The 13,363-nt window shown below is 37.9% G+C and overlaps 1 protein-coding gene across 2 annotated transcripts in view; it reads right to left on the bottom strand.

The window, feature by feature from the left end:
- Nucleotides 1-492: 492 nt before the first annotated feature.
- CD109 (CD109 molecule) overlaps nt 493-13,363 on the bottom strand; it is a 132,557-nt gene continuing 119,686 nt past the window's right edge. For both annotated transcript variants that reach the window (XM_048845914.2, XM_048845915.2), the window contains 3 exons: nt 11,683-11,839; nt 11,161-11,263; nt 493-7,222 (listed from right to left, as the gene is read on the bottom strand). In XM_048845914.2, coding sequence (XP_048701871.2) covers nt 7,017-7,222; nt 11,161-11,263; nt 11,683-11,839 — 466 coding nt within the window. In that variant the 3' untranslated portion in view covers nt 493-7,016. The remainder of the gene's footprint in view (nt 7,223-11,160; nt 11,264-11,682; nt 11,840-13,363) is intronic.

Genomic DNA, 13,363 nt, shown 5'->3' with positions numbered 1-13,363 from the left:
GCCAGCCGCGGGTGTTTAATTGCAGTGTAGACACAACCTTTAAGTCAGTTTAGCTCTTCCACCCTCTTCATCCATCTTACAGGGGCAGCACGGAATCTTACCCAAACTACTTTGTTGTAGATGCAGGTCTGCACATTCTAAGTTCCTGTGCCCACACAATACGTGTTGCTTGATAACAAGAAGATCAAATGCAGTACGAAAAGGAAAAGCTTTTGAATGCTAGTCTTTGGCTCTGAATAGAATGGCAACAAGTTGGAATCCAATGATGTGTTGATGGCATAGGGTTAGCAATTGCCTTTAATTATATGTGCTCATCTCCCGTTGCCCATAAACTGTAGTTAATCAGTTAGGTCTTTGTCCTACATGTTGCACTAGTCATTAGACTATTCTGTTCAAGCTAGGATCAAAGCAGTACAACACAGACAGAGAACAAAATCAAAATTACAGGTACACAAACTAAAACAGGAAAAAGATGATTTGCAGAACATGCACTTTGACGAGTAAATACGGTATCCACCGTTTTTATTAGTAGTAAATAAACATTCCACAAATTTTAAGATCACTGTCTGCTAAAGTTCTCATTGACCTTAAAAATTACCACTGTTTACTTCCCAAAGTACAAGTAATGAGGAACATTTAGGCATTTGGGGGAGGGGGACTCAAAAGGCAGACATTTGGCATTAGAAAGATAGAAAAATACTGTAAAGACAATGGTTCTCTTGGGTTTGAGAAAAAAATATTTTTAGAAAACCGAAAACTATGAAACCATCTACCACTCTGGGGATGTTTCCCTCTGTTATAAGAAACAAATTTGTAAGCATAAGTTATGTGTTAAGGATAAGAACACAACTAAAAAACATATGGGGAAAGGATTAAGCACAGTATTTTAATTATTTTATTATTAATCTTCTCATAGTGGATGAAAATATCTTCAGCCCTGCAACATTTATACCCATGGAATGAAAATACAAGAAATAATTTAGACATATTCTGAGTTTCTCTAATCATCTACTGCCATCTGATGGTAAGTATGTTTTCCGTAAGTTGTTAATTATCCCAGTTAAAGCTCCAGGTAATATATTGTTTTAAAACCAGCACTGTATTTTTGAAAGCTTTGAACTGATCTGGTGGATTCATTGATTTTTACCTCCTGGACAGCTCAAGTTTAACAACTTGAAGTTTTAACTACTTTCAAAACTAAGGACTGCTTTCCAGCTGGTTGTAATTCCCCATGGGAAAAAAGTTTTCTAAAGCATGCGAAATCTGAAAAATCAGTTGAATTAATTCTATTATTATTTCATAAAATACTGTAGTACAGTGTAAGGATTGAATTGTGTTCCCTTGCTGCCAGCATAAGCCCCAGGCCTGCAATAAACTCTGCATGGGAAGATTTCTGCATCTACTCAAAGAAACAGTGTCATTCATGGGGCTCATTATTAGCACTTAGACCCACATGCAGTGAACTCCATATGGATCTGTTTCTGTTGAAGACAATGGCAACACTCCCACTAATTTCAGCGTGAGCATGATCACATCATTGTTGAATGATGTCACCCTAGCAGAATTTCTTTGGTTAGAATAACTAGGCAAACAACTTGTCAAAAATTAATGTAATCTTTAATAGAATTTCCAGTGGGCATCATAATTTGTATCTGAATAAAAATAAAGCAATTTTAATCTCTAAAATTCTTACCTAGACTAGTCTATATTTAATCCCATAACATTCACCATAAAGAACTTATACATTTCAAAAACCAATTGGCCGCAGTCTTTGCACAATAGTTTTAAAAAGCAAAGATTTTCTTTTAGAAATCTATGATTTGACTAGAAGTGAAAATATGCACATGACCTCAGTATAGATCAAAGCAGATACTTGCCCATATCTCAAAGCAACAAGAATTCTGGAACAATTGGCTATGGCCTCAATACCTAAATCAGTTGAGATGCAATAGACCAGGACTGATGTGCAGTAGCAAAGCTGGGAAGAAATGTATAGTACATCTGCCTATACTATGCTGCTCATTAGCCAGTGCTTTTATAGTTCCTTATTTACATTAGCATCAAACTCACCTAAAATATTAAAAACCACAATAAAAATTGATCCATAAAAAATGCCTGACATGAGAGCTGAGCATTGTTCATTAAGATTTTGTGAAATTACCAAGAAATACAGAAACAAATGCATTATGTAAAGCTAAAGAGAATTCTTCATTCAGCATCTCTGGTTATACATATATAGTACTCTGCAGTACAGTTACAAATTAACACTTTACACATCAGAAATCTAATAGTGACAACAAGAAAGAATAAGATATTTGGAATGGTCAGATACACTAAAGCTATCAGATTTCATTGCATAAAATAGTAGTGCAACGATGTTGCAAAATGGCATACAAAATCGGAATAAACTTGCTCTAAGAAGTACTGTTGAAATCAAACATATGGAGCCTAATAGCTTTTTTTACCCAGGGGGAACTAACAAGAGAATGGATCAAGTAGACAATAACTGCTGTTGTATTCACATCCATAAATTACTGGGGACATACAGTCCTTGAAAACCTTGGAAGCAGGACTATGGGTAAGTGCTATGTAATTTAATATGGATTAAAACAATAGGCTTCTATAGAAAATATAAATCTGCAGAATTCAATTGACTAGCAAGTAAAATCCTTTCCATATGTTTTTGGACCATCCTATATAAATTCTTTAATAGGGATATAATTCTCTATTAAATTCTATAGCTTCAAAATGATTATACAAAGGTCATTGTTTTCTTTTAAATTCTATAGTACTTTTCCATAATGCTGTAGTTAATAATATTCTTCTACCACGTTCCAAAACAGGCAGGAGAAAAACATAAACAGTGCCCTGTATAAAGGGAGAAAGTATCTATAGAAAATGTAATGGCCACATTAGAAAAGGATAAACTATTATGATGGCCAAATTAAGCACAATACAATAAGAGTGAATTTGACCTCTCTCCTCAGAGTTTGAGATGGAAAAGGGAGCAAAGTAGCCAATGACCTTAGTGACTTTAGTCTTTCATACAGTCAACCCTTTTCAAATTTAGCTCTCATTTTACAAATTCTGCAAATTAAAGCTATTAATATATTACATATTCTTAACAGACTATTCTTCCTACACTGTATTGTAGTTACACCGTATACACATACAGAGTCCCTGGACCTATTTAAATCCATTCAAGTCAATGGGTTATGCAACATGCTCCAGGAGTAGAATTTTGAAAAGTGTCTAAAAATGACTGAGGGTGCATAAACTCCATTTTCATAAGTCACTTAGGAGCCCAAGTCCCATTGGAAGTCAGTGATAGTTAGGTGATTTTCAAAATTGTACCTTTCAGCTAGATCTCTCTCTAAGATGTATCACGATGTTTGTATGGCGAAGTCTGACAAACTGTAGTCGCTGTAGTGGCAGGGGGGTCCTGGCTGGGAACCCTGGCAGTAACTGAACTGCCCCCGTGAGCAAACTTCACAGTCCATGTATAGTCATTATGAAGTACTCACAGCTAAGGGGAAACATTGCCCAGTTGACCCTACAATGATATAATCCAACATATACAAGCCTTCTATATGAGATACATACAACATTTTAAACATATAGGTCCAAAATCTTCCCTCAGCTATCACCATGCAGCTTCATTGCTTAGAGTGAGATTGTATGGATGAAAGTGAGTGTAGAATTTGGCCCCAAATGTTTTAAATACATTGTATGGTCACTTCTGGGAGCTTCAAAGAATACTGAAACACACAATGTTTTTCAAACGCACAGCAACCGTCAGACAACACACAACAGGACTCCTGTTCAAAAGCATTGCCTTAACAGTGCTCTTTAAGAGAGTCCACTACTGTGATTGCCTCAGATACATCCACTGCAAATATAAAATACAAAATCAGAATACTTACAAAATTATCCCATGACTCTGATACAAAACTATAGGCATTAGCTATGAATAAAAAGCAATGTGGTGACATCATTCTTGTCAATGGAGTGTACAGATTAAAGATCCCTCAGAGTCAATATTCTGTTTTACATGGCAAGTTACGTGCTGTGCATGTTCATGCCCCATCAATATTCTTTAGTGCGGAGACAGATTTGGATTTTTTTTAATGATGTCCCTGCTGTACATAAAAAAGGACTGTTCATATACTGATCCTGACACTTTTCATGACAGGATGCGCATGACTGATGCTTCTTAGTGTTGTTCATTAGACAGCCAAGAACTGTTTAAAACATGTGTAGTTTCTGAGAAAACAAAGTTAAGTGAACACTAATACAAGCTACACTGCAAAAAAATTAGACAAAAGCAATCTGAACCTGTGTTTCTGGAGAGTATTTGGGAAGCTACAATTCACTGCAAAAAATTCAGGGTTTTTTCCCCACCATTTACTGATAGAAAGTAGTAGTTCATCTCCAGTACTTTTCCACTGGAAAACAAGCCTCTTTCTCATAATATTAACCACATATCAATTTTCCTCTTGATAGCTTTATGTACAGTAGAAGCCAAAAGTAGCGGGCTCTGTGTTCTGGAAATTTAGAATAAATCTGAGGAACATGACATGTCAACAGACCCAATGGCTGCCCACCAGAACCAGAGTGTGAGGTGAAAGAAGAAGTGTTCTTGAAGTTCACCGAGTCAGTATATTCCAATACAAAGTGAAAAAATAACTTCCACAGCATACACTATCTGTGACTGCCCATGCTCTATACTTGGGACCAAAGAGCTGACTGATAAACTGGACTTGGTAGGCACAGGAAGCGGAAGAATATTTATACTGGGGTCTTGATTTCCTATTAATTTTGGGTCCCACTAAAACAATGGAACTGCTCACAGATTCCAGACCTTTATTCAGGAGCATGGTATTGTACTCAGAAGGAGCCTCATTGATTTCAATGGGTAAGATACAAGTGAGACACAATCCAGCTCAGAGTAAAATACTATTCAATTACTCAGTGACCCGGATACAACACACAACAAAATCAATGGGAAGGCACACACTGACTACAATGAGCATTGGATCAGACCCAAAATGAGACCCCACATTTATGAAAAATTTTAAAAAACTCTCTCTCTCTGTATATATATATATACACACACACACACACACACACACACACGGTTTAGGCAATTTTTGTATATTCCTAAGCTACAATCTGATTTTAAAGAAAATCTCAGCAGGTAACACCCTGTGCAGAAAATCCTTATATCCCTCTACACAATGCGGCTCTGAACTAATCCCTTTTCTTTAAAAAATATTACAAAAATATATACATTTTAAGCAATAGCAATAGTTGGATGAAAACAATACTCAAGAAAGTCAAAACGACTCTGTCAATTAATTACACACAGAGAGACTTAATACACAAGAGTGTGTATGAAGGACAAATAATAGCCGTAACTTTAAAATTTTGTCTTGTCTCTATTTCTGTCACAACTGCAGTTGCTCTGTATTTATAATAACTGTTATCATTTTGGTTGCTTTAAAAAACCAGTCAAATTAAATACTATGGGCAATTTTGGTAAGGATGGGATGGGGGCATAACTACCCAACAAACAGGTGCTCACAGCAAAAGCAGAAGCGGATCCTATCGTCCAACTCTGGCAGAACTTTCAAAGACTACACATTGAATTCTACCTGAGTATGGAGTGCAGATTTAGGCCTAAATGCAGGTCCATAATCTGGAATAAGGAGCTCCTACCCTCCCTCCCTGGAGTCCCAATCTAGTAAAGCACTGAAGCATAGGCTTATATGCTTAAAGATAAGCATATACACACACACACTCACTCACTCCACTTAATCTACTCCTACAAGCCCTTCCTGCAATCAATAATGGGAGTTATGGTTTGCAGGATCAGATACTAAAACTGTGCAGCAGCAGGTGTTTCTTTGCATAGCTGTTGCTGGCTAAGGATGCCTGTATCGTTAACATAAGGAACACAGGCCCGAGCACCCCTGTTCAGTCGGCCAATGCTTCCTGTAACAGAGGTCCTCCAGAGTGGCTTTTCTACGAGGCTCAAGGACACCAGAACTGGGTCAAGCCAACTTTGATCCTGGACTCCTGCTGCTACCCACAGGTTTGCCAGTCGGCACCTGGGTATCAATCACATTTCTTTGCCACTTCCCAGAGTTCAATGGCTAGATCATTCACTATGAGGAGGGAAGTTGTGTTTATTATTATTATTATTTAGGATATTCAGAAATAAAGTCCCAGGGGTAGAGTCCCTGCTTGCCAAATTTCACTGTAAGAATCAAAGCCTTCTTTCAATGTAAAGAGTTTTTAAAATGTCTGAAACCTTTGAATAGCTTATTTTTAAAAAATATGTAACTTACAAACTGGCAAAAGCTCTCTTCTTTGCCATGATAAAAAGATTTGATGGTTTTTTGATTATCAGCCATTTGTGAATGCATCATTTCCTGGCTCCCATAACGGCTTTGTAGATAGCTCCATTTACTTTTCCGATTGTCCAATCATGAACGTGTACAATGGAGTTCAGTATTAAGTAGCCTTAGGTGTGCAGAACAGAACTGAGCAGGGTACTGATACAAACCCACAGTTATGCTTACTAAAAGTCAAATCAAAGGGTAGATAATTTTTCTGAATAATTCCAGAAACTAACATTATTCCTTAATGTTTAACACCCATCCAAAAACAGTAAGCAAAACAAAAATAATGCTGAAAGGAGAAAAAGAACATTTGGAAAATAGAAAGTTAGTCTTAATTGTTTTCTCACTTAATCTAATTCTGTATTTCTTTAGAAAATGTAAATAACTACAGCATGAAAAAAAAGCATTTAAGAATTTGTTAAATTTGTCCAGTAGAAACACACAACATTTTTCTGACCCAGTGAGTTAGCCTATGGGCCCAATCCTGCTTCTATTGAACACAATGGGAGGCTAGTCTCTGATATCTCTGGGTGATGCTTCAGCCCTTATTAATATAAAACTTTCTTTGGGTGATTTATGGAAATCTCAGAAGTGCTACATAAACGTGTCTTCTTACACCATCCAACTCTGTAGCAAGCCTGCCTGGATCACAAACAATAAGCAGAACAGGGAAATCGCTGAAAAGTGCTGGTGCATTCCTGGAGAGCCATTACTGGAGTCCGTATCTCTTTTGCAAAGACTGCAGTCATTTTCACAGAAGACACAAGATGTCAAGCCTTGCATCACTTCTGAATTGTAGCTTCTCGTTGCTCTTCTCCCTGTCCAAAGAGGTTAGTAAGCATCAGCTTCTGATCTTAATGGAAATCATTGTCAAACAAACAAATATTTAGCCTGCATTTTCATAGCTGGTTGAGATATTTTGTTCAGGTTTCTTTCTTAAAATAAATACTTGGGATGAACCAAGCCACTGAAATGCTATGACTTCTAGTGGAATCTAGAATGCAAGAGGAAATCAATGCTTTTAATTCAAATCCATCACCACCAGTTGGCCAATGCTTCAGAAAAAAATAATAACTTACAGCTGTATATTGCAGCTACAAACAATAATAGCAAAGAGATTATTTAACTTCATAGGGACCAAACACTAATGCAGACTGGGGCAAATACTGCAAAAATTCCTTGTATTTGCTCAAATTTAGACATGAATCTTTGCCCCCTTTTATGTTCACTTTCTGCCATCCCTGAAGTTTTTGCAATGTACTTGCACAAACCCTTACAAAAAGGTAGTTTGAACTGCACATGTTCAGGTATCCACAGTCACAGAGAAAACTAGGGCTGATTGGAAATCTTCTGACTATTCTTCCATTGGAAAATGCCAATTTGTCAACACTGAAACATTCTGCCAGAACATGCTGATTCCTAGGCAACCCACCTAGCAGGCCACTGAGCTCACAAGCAGGAGCCTGGAAGCCCCGGAACCCCAGCTCCCAAGCTCCCTGGCTCCTTGGCAGCTCTCCTGCTGGGCTGCCAGGCTGCAACCCATGTGATGGGGAGCTTGGGAGCCAGGGTTCCCAGGCTCCTTTGAAGCCCACCAGAGCCAGGTCTCCCGGGGAGCCTGAGGCGCACATTTTGCCTTGGAGACAGAAAACCGTACCGGCTTCATGGTTCAGTAATTCTGAAATGAAATGCTGCAGGATTTCGTGTCTGCAAAAAATGCGATGGTTTTGTCTTTTCATCCCGATTCAGGATGGAAATTTTTCCAAAGCCTCAAAAAAAATTTTGCAGAAAGGAAATGTAATGTCATGGCCAGCTGTAGATAAAACATTGCTTGACACATCCAGGAGATAAGAGCTCTCCAAGTTCCTCATCAGAACCCTGGCATAGAGACAGTTAATCAGATTAGACAAGGTTCTGCTCACACCCTTACAACCAACGTGCACATTCAACGTTTTTCTCTCAGCAACTGTGGGTGAGGATAGAAAATTCCAGAGCACTTAATGCACTAAAGCACCTGGCATATGTCATATGGGATGGAACTCTGCTTATTAACACAGCATGGGGAAAGATTCACAAAACCCCTTGCCAGAGTCCTGGCACAGAGGCTATTGTACTGTCTATGATACCTGATTAATGAACACCATGGACAATATTACTTTGACTGTAATCACATGCACTGGCAAAATTGCTGCTTCACTAATTTATATTGGTGATTTCCTACACAGCACTCGGAATGGCCTGCTTCTAGAATAATATGCAAAGCAATCTTTTTCTTTGTTTAGGGTTAACACTGTGGAGTATTTGTGGTTTATACTGTAGTTTTTATACAACAGTACAAGATGTAATTGTACATTACACCTTCACTTTTTACGCCACTAAGTGATGCCTTGTTAAACAGTCAGTGTGTTCAAACCTAGAGGATAATAAGCAAAGTGATAGCCAACATGGACTTGTCAAGAACAAATCCTGGCAAACCAACCTAATTTCCTTCTTTGACAGGGTTAACACATAGGAGGGCAGCAGTAGACATGATACATTTTGGTTTTGGCAAGGTTTTTGACATAGTCTCACATGACATTCACATAAGTAACCTAGGAAAATATGGTGTAGATGAAATCAGTACAAGGTGGATGCACAGCTGGCTGAAAGACCACACTCAAAGAGCAATTATCAGTGGTATGCTGTCTAACTGGGAAGTCATATCAAGTGGGGTCCTGCGGGGCTCTGGTCTGCAATATTTCCATTAACAACTCGGAGGACAGAATGGAGAGTATGCTCATGAAATTTGCAGATGACACCAAGAAGGGAGGGGTTGCAAGCACTTTAGAGAACAGGATTAGAATTCAAAATGATTTTCATAAATTGTAGAATTTGTCTGAAATCAGTAAATACAAGTGCAAAGCATTGCACTTAGGAAGGAAAATCAAATGCACAAATGTAAAATAAGGAATAACTGGCTAGGCAGCAGTTCTGCTGAAAAGGATAGGGAGGTGATAGTGGATCGCAAATTGAATATGTGTCAACTGTGTGATGTGTGGCAAAAAAGGCTAATGTTATTCTGGGATGTGTTAACAAGAATGATATCCATAAGACACAGAAGGTAATTGTTCCACTGAGCACTGGTGAGTCCTCAGCTGGAATACTGTGTCCAGTTTTGCGCACCACACTTTAAGAAAGATGTGAACAAACTGGAGAGAGTCCAGAGGAGAGCAACCAAAAATATAAAAGTTTTAGAAAAATCTGACCTATGAGGAAAGGTTGAAAGAATTGGGTATGTTTAGTCTACAGAAGAGAAAGCTGAGATGGACATAACAGTATTCAAATATATAGAAGGTTGTTTTAAAGAGAACAGTGATCAATTGCTCTCCATGTTCACTAAGGGTAGATCAAGAAGTAATCAGCTTAGTTTGCAGCAACAGAGACTTAGGTTAGATATTAGGGAAAACGTTCTGACTGTAAGGATAGTTAAGCACTGGAACAGGTTACCTAGAGAGGTTTTGGAATCACTGTTATTGGAGGGGTTTAAGAATAGGTTAGACAAACACCTGTCAGGGATGATCTAGATATACTTAATCCTTTCCCAGCATGGGTGGGAGAGTGGACTTGACATCCTGTTGAGTTCTCTTTCAGCCCTACATTTCTATAAGTCTACAATTTATTTATGCACTGTAAATTCAAAAATATTAAACATTCACTATGTCATTTTTGGAGATTAGCTCATCATCAGTGTTACACATAAAAGGCTAAATCCTGTAGAACTCAGTCAGTCCTGAAGGTTAATGGAAATTTCACCAAAGTAAGGACTGCAGGAGTTGGCCCACAGATTCCAGCTATTATGTATTCATGTCATGTACAAATTGTTACAATGTGTTAATTAACACCTTACGACTTAAACGCTCTTTAGATTGCCAGGATAAATTAATTACTTTTGCCACTTCCTCATTTTAATTTTGATCCCTAGGATTTGATTATATTTATTTAATATAGGCTGAATTAATTACCTCCATCCAGATAGAGTACTTTGTAAAAGAACACTCTGCCATGGAGTATTTGGATTTCCTCTGGGTCTACTAAGGGATGGACAATAAAAACTGTATACAACCCAAATCTTTATTAAAGTTTAGGTCAGTTTGTAATAGGAGGACCCAGCCCCCTGCCATTTTCTCTGGCTTATCTTAAGCTCTTCTCCCCACCCCCCACCTCACCCCTCCACATGATTCCCCACAGCCTCCAACTTTACCCAAGAGTTTTATTCATTGCTGAATTTCGTCAAAACACATGCCACACCTAAAACAGAACCTGAGAAATATTTCTGCATGTACATCTTTTTTACATAACTATTGAAATCAAAATACTGGCACCCTCTCCTCTAATGAACTCTGTATTTAAATAAGAAACAGATGGAAGGGCCACCTGAAGATAATCATTAACTTGGTAACTGAACCACACCAGAGTTCATACTTCATTTTGGTAGTTTTGGAAACACACTAGGCCAGATTCTCAGCTGGTATAAATTGGCTTCAATAGGGTTATGCTGATCTACACCAGCTGAGAACTGCTCCATTAAGACTAAAAGAGTTAATAGTAATTCATTATAACTCTTGACACATTTGCAGATAACTGGAGAGTAACCTATAGCATTTGTAAAGTATCAAGTGGCTTTTCCTGGTCTTCACATCTTCTCTGCTTTCATGAATACAGTAATTGCATATTTTAGCTTGTGAATCACAGTGATCAATCAAGAATGACTAACACTTACTAGGTTCATAGTAATCCACTATAGTCACGGAGGCACTTTGAGTATTTGCTACTTTGAAGTCTCTCATAGCAGGAATATCCACACAAACCTGTGTTTCATTTAGCTAGAAAAATACAAAAAAAATACATTCAGAGAATTCTAGATAGGGTGTTGTGAGGGAAGGGATGGGGACTAGATGGTTGGCTAATGGTCTAAAAACTCACCTCTAAAGACCAGAGTCTGAATTTAGGTCATTAAACTGATCTCTTTAGTGGAAATTTAGCCAAATCACAGATCATTTAAGTAAGCAAACAATTTACTAAGGGCTCAATCCAGCAAACCCATACTGATCTAAGTAGTCCTTACCTACACATGCAGTCCCATTGACAACAATGTTGTGAGTAATGGTTTAGCCATACTGACTCCTCAAAAGATGTAATTATGATTTTTATAAAAGTGTCCTTCTGAATTTGAATCAAATAGCTGGTGAGTTGAGGTTAGCACCTGCCATTACAAATGGATTTTCTTGTTTTTTCAACTTACAGAGTCTAAGTATAGGTTGACTTTCCCATTGTCCTTTTCCACCTTCTTAACGGGATCATCTAGTGAAATGAAATCTGGTGATACAGAGAAGCCACTAAGTAAATCAACCTCCATGAGGGCCATACCACTCTTGGAAGATGCACCGGACCCCAAGTACCTTTTAAAAAAATGGAGACAGGAAAACTTTTAATAGAAATCAAATATTCTAACATTAAAATGAAATGCTCTGCTATTTACATTCCACATTATAATATAGAAAGTATAGAATTTGGGAAATGAAGGAAAGATGATATGTTTGAGGACAGATGTTGAATTTCTAAGGTTTTAAACGAATCATTTAACATACTCTGAAAATTAACAATTTAGACAAACATTGATATCTCAATTCCCCCTAGCAACCTCAAACACATGGCCAAGGAGTAGATTAACCTCTGAGCAAAGAAAAGTATTGCAGTTATTTACCATTTGCAGGAGCCTAATTCTGATCCCACTGAAGCCAAAAGGAGTTTTGTCTTTGGCTGCAGTAAGAGTAGACATGGGCCCCAAAAATGCAGAGTAGTAATATAATTATCTGCAACTTTTAAAGGAGGCCTACAAGAAAAGCCAGACTGTACATTGCTAGGATTCTAAAACTATATCACTTGGTGCTACCATTTTCTGGTATTTTTGTGTAAATTTATAGATTGAAGAGTCTATTGAATTTGCTCCCTATTTCTCCAATAAGGGTCCATAATTCACTTAATGGAATCACTTGATTACCTCTCCAACCTTCAATACAATTTTAAAATGTTCATTCCATATTAGCCATCTGGTTTTGGAAAGAGAAAGTTTAGCAAGTTGAATTTTTCCATTTCCCCCTGAATATTGCTTATTATAGCATCTTCTGCCAGTTTGAGTATCACATGGTAGACGTGAAAACTTTTCTCTTCAGCAGGAGTGTAACATACCGTGGTACACAATGAAACTATCAAAATATATGTATGGCTTTCTCTTCTACATGTAACACTTCCATGTCCAGCCAAGACTGCTTCTTTAAATAAAGTAGGTGGCACAGGCTGTTTCCTTGGCACTGAGGCTAAACCACCATTGTTATTGAGGATGGAACATGTCTCTAATCTGCATTTTGAATGCCTGACAGTAGTTGAAAGTAATTGAATAAACTATTTCTTTGTAGATTTGGATGGGTTTAAAAAAGGGGAAGACTTGCTTTTCGCAAAGCAATGCTATTAAGCCTGACAGCATGGCTGATTGAACACAGATAGGACTTTGAAAGAAATACAGCACCACTGCTGACTTCGGTTGGTTTATGAGATTAGAAACAGAGGAAACCATCTGTTGGATGAGGCACTGTGCCAAAGTAGCTGCTATTGAAAACAAATAACTGAATTGGAACTGGATGTAATTAGGTCTGTGTTTATAATTACAGCTGAGAGGATATAGAAACATCCAAGCTATCTATCTAGCCTGGGTACCACTAAAATAACAATCGGCAACCCAAACAACCTGGTACTCCCCCCAAAAAAGTGAGTCAGATCTACCCCCTAACAATTACACATGTGCCTTCCTCCAAAAAAACAGAGAGAGGCAGGGGATAGTCCCAGCTATTGTCTCCTCTGTAACATGGGCCCTTAAAAACACACACACACACACACACACATATACACAGCTAAGAAAATGGCAA

The sequence above is a fragment of the Caretta caretta genome, chromosome 3 (genome assembly GCF_965140235.1).
Source record: "Caretta caretta isolate rCarCar2 chromosome 3, rCarCar1.hap1, whole genome shotgun sequence".
In the NCBI taxonomy this organism is placed as follows: domain Eukaryota; kingdom Metazoa; phylum Chordata; order Testudines; family Cheloniidae; genus Caretta; species Caretta caretta.
The sequence above is the reverse complement of the archived record's forward strand: the minus strand, read 5'-3'. Positions and strand labels throughout refer to the sequence as shown.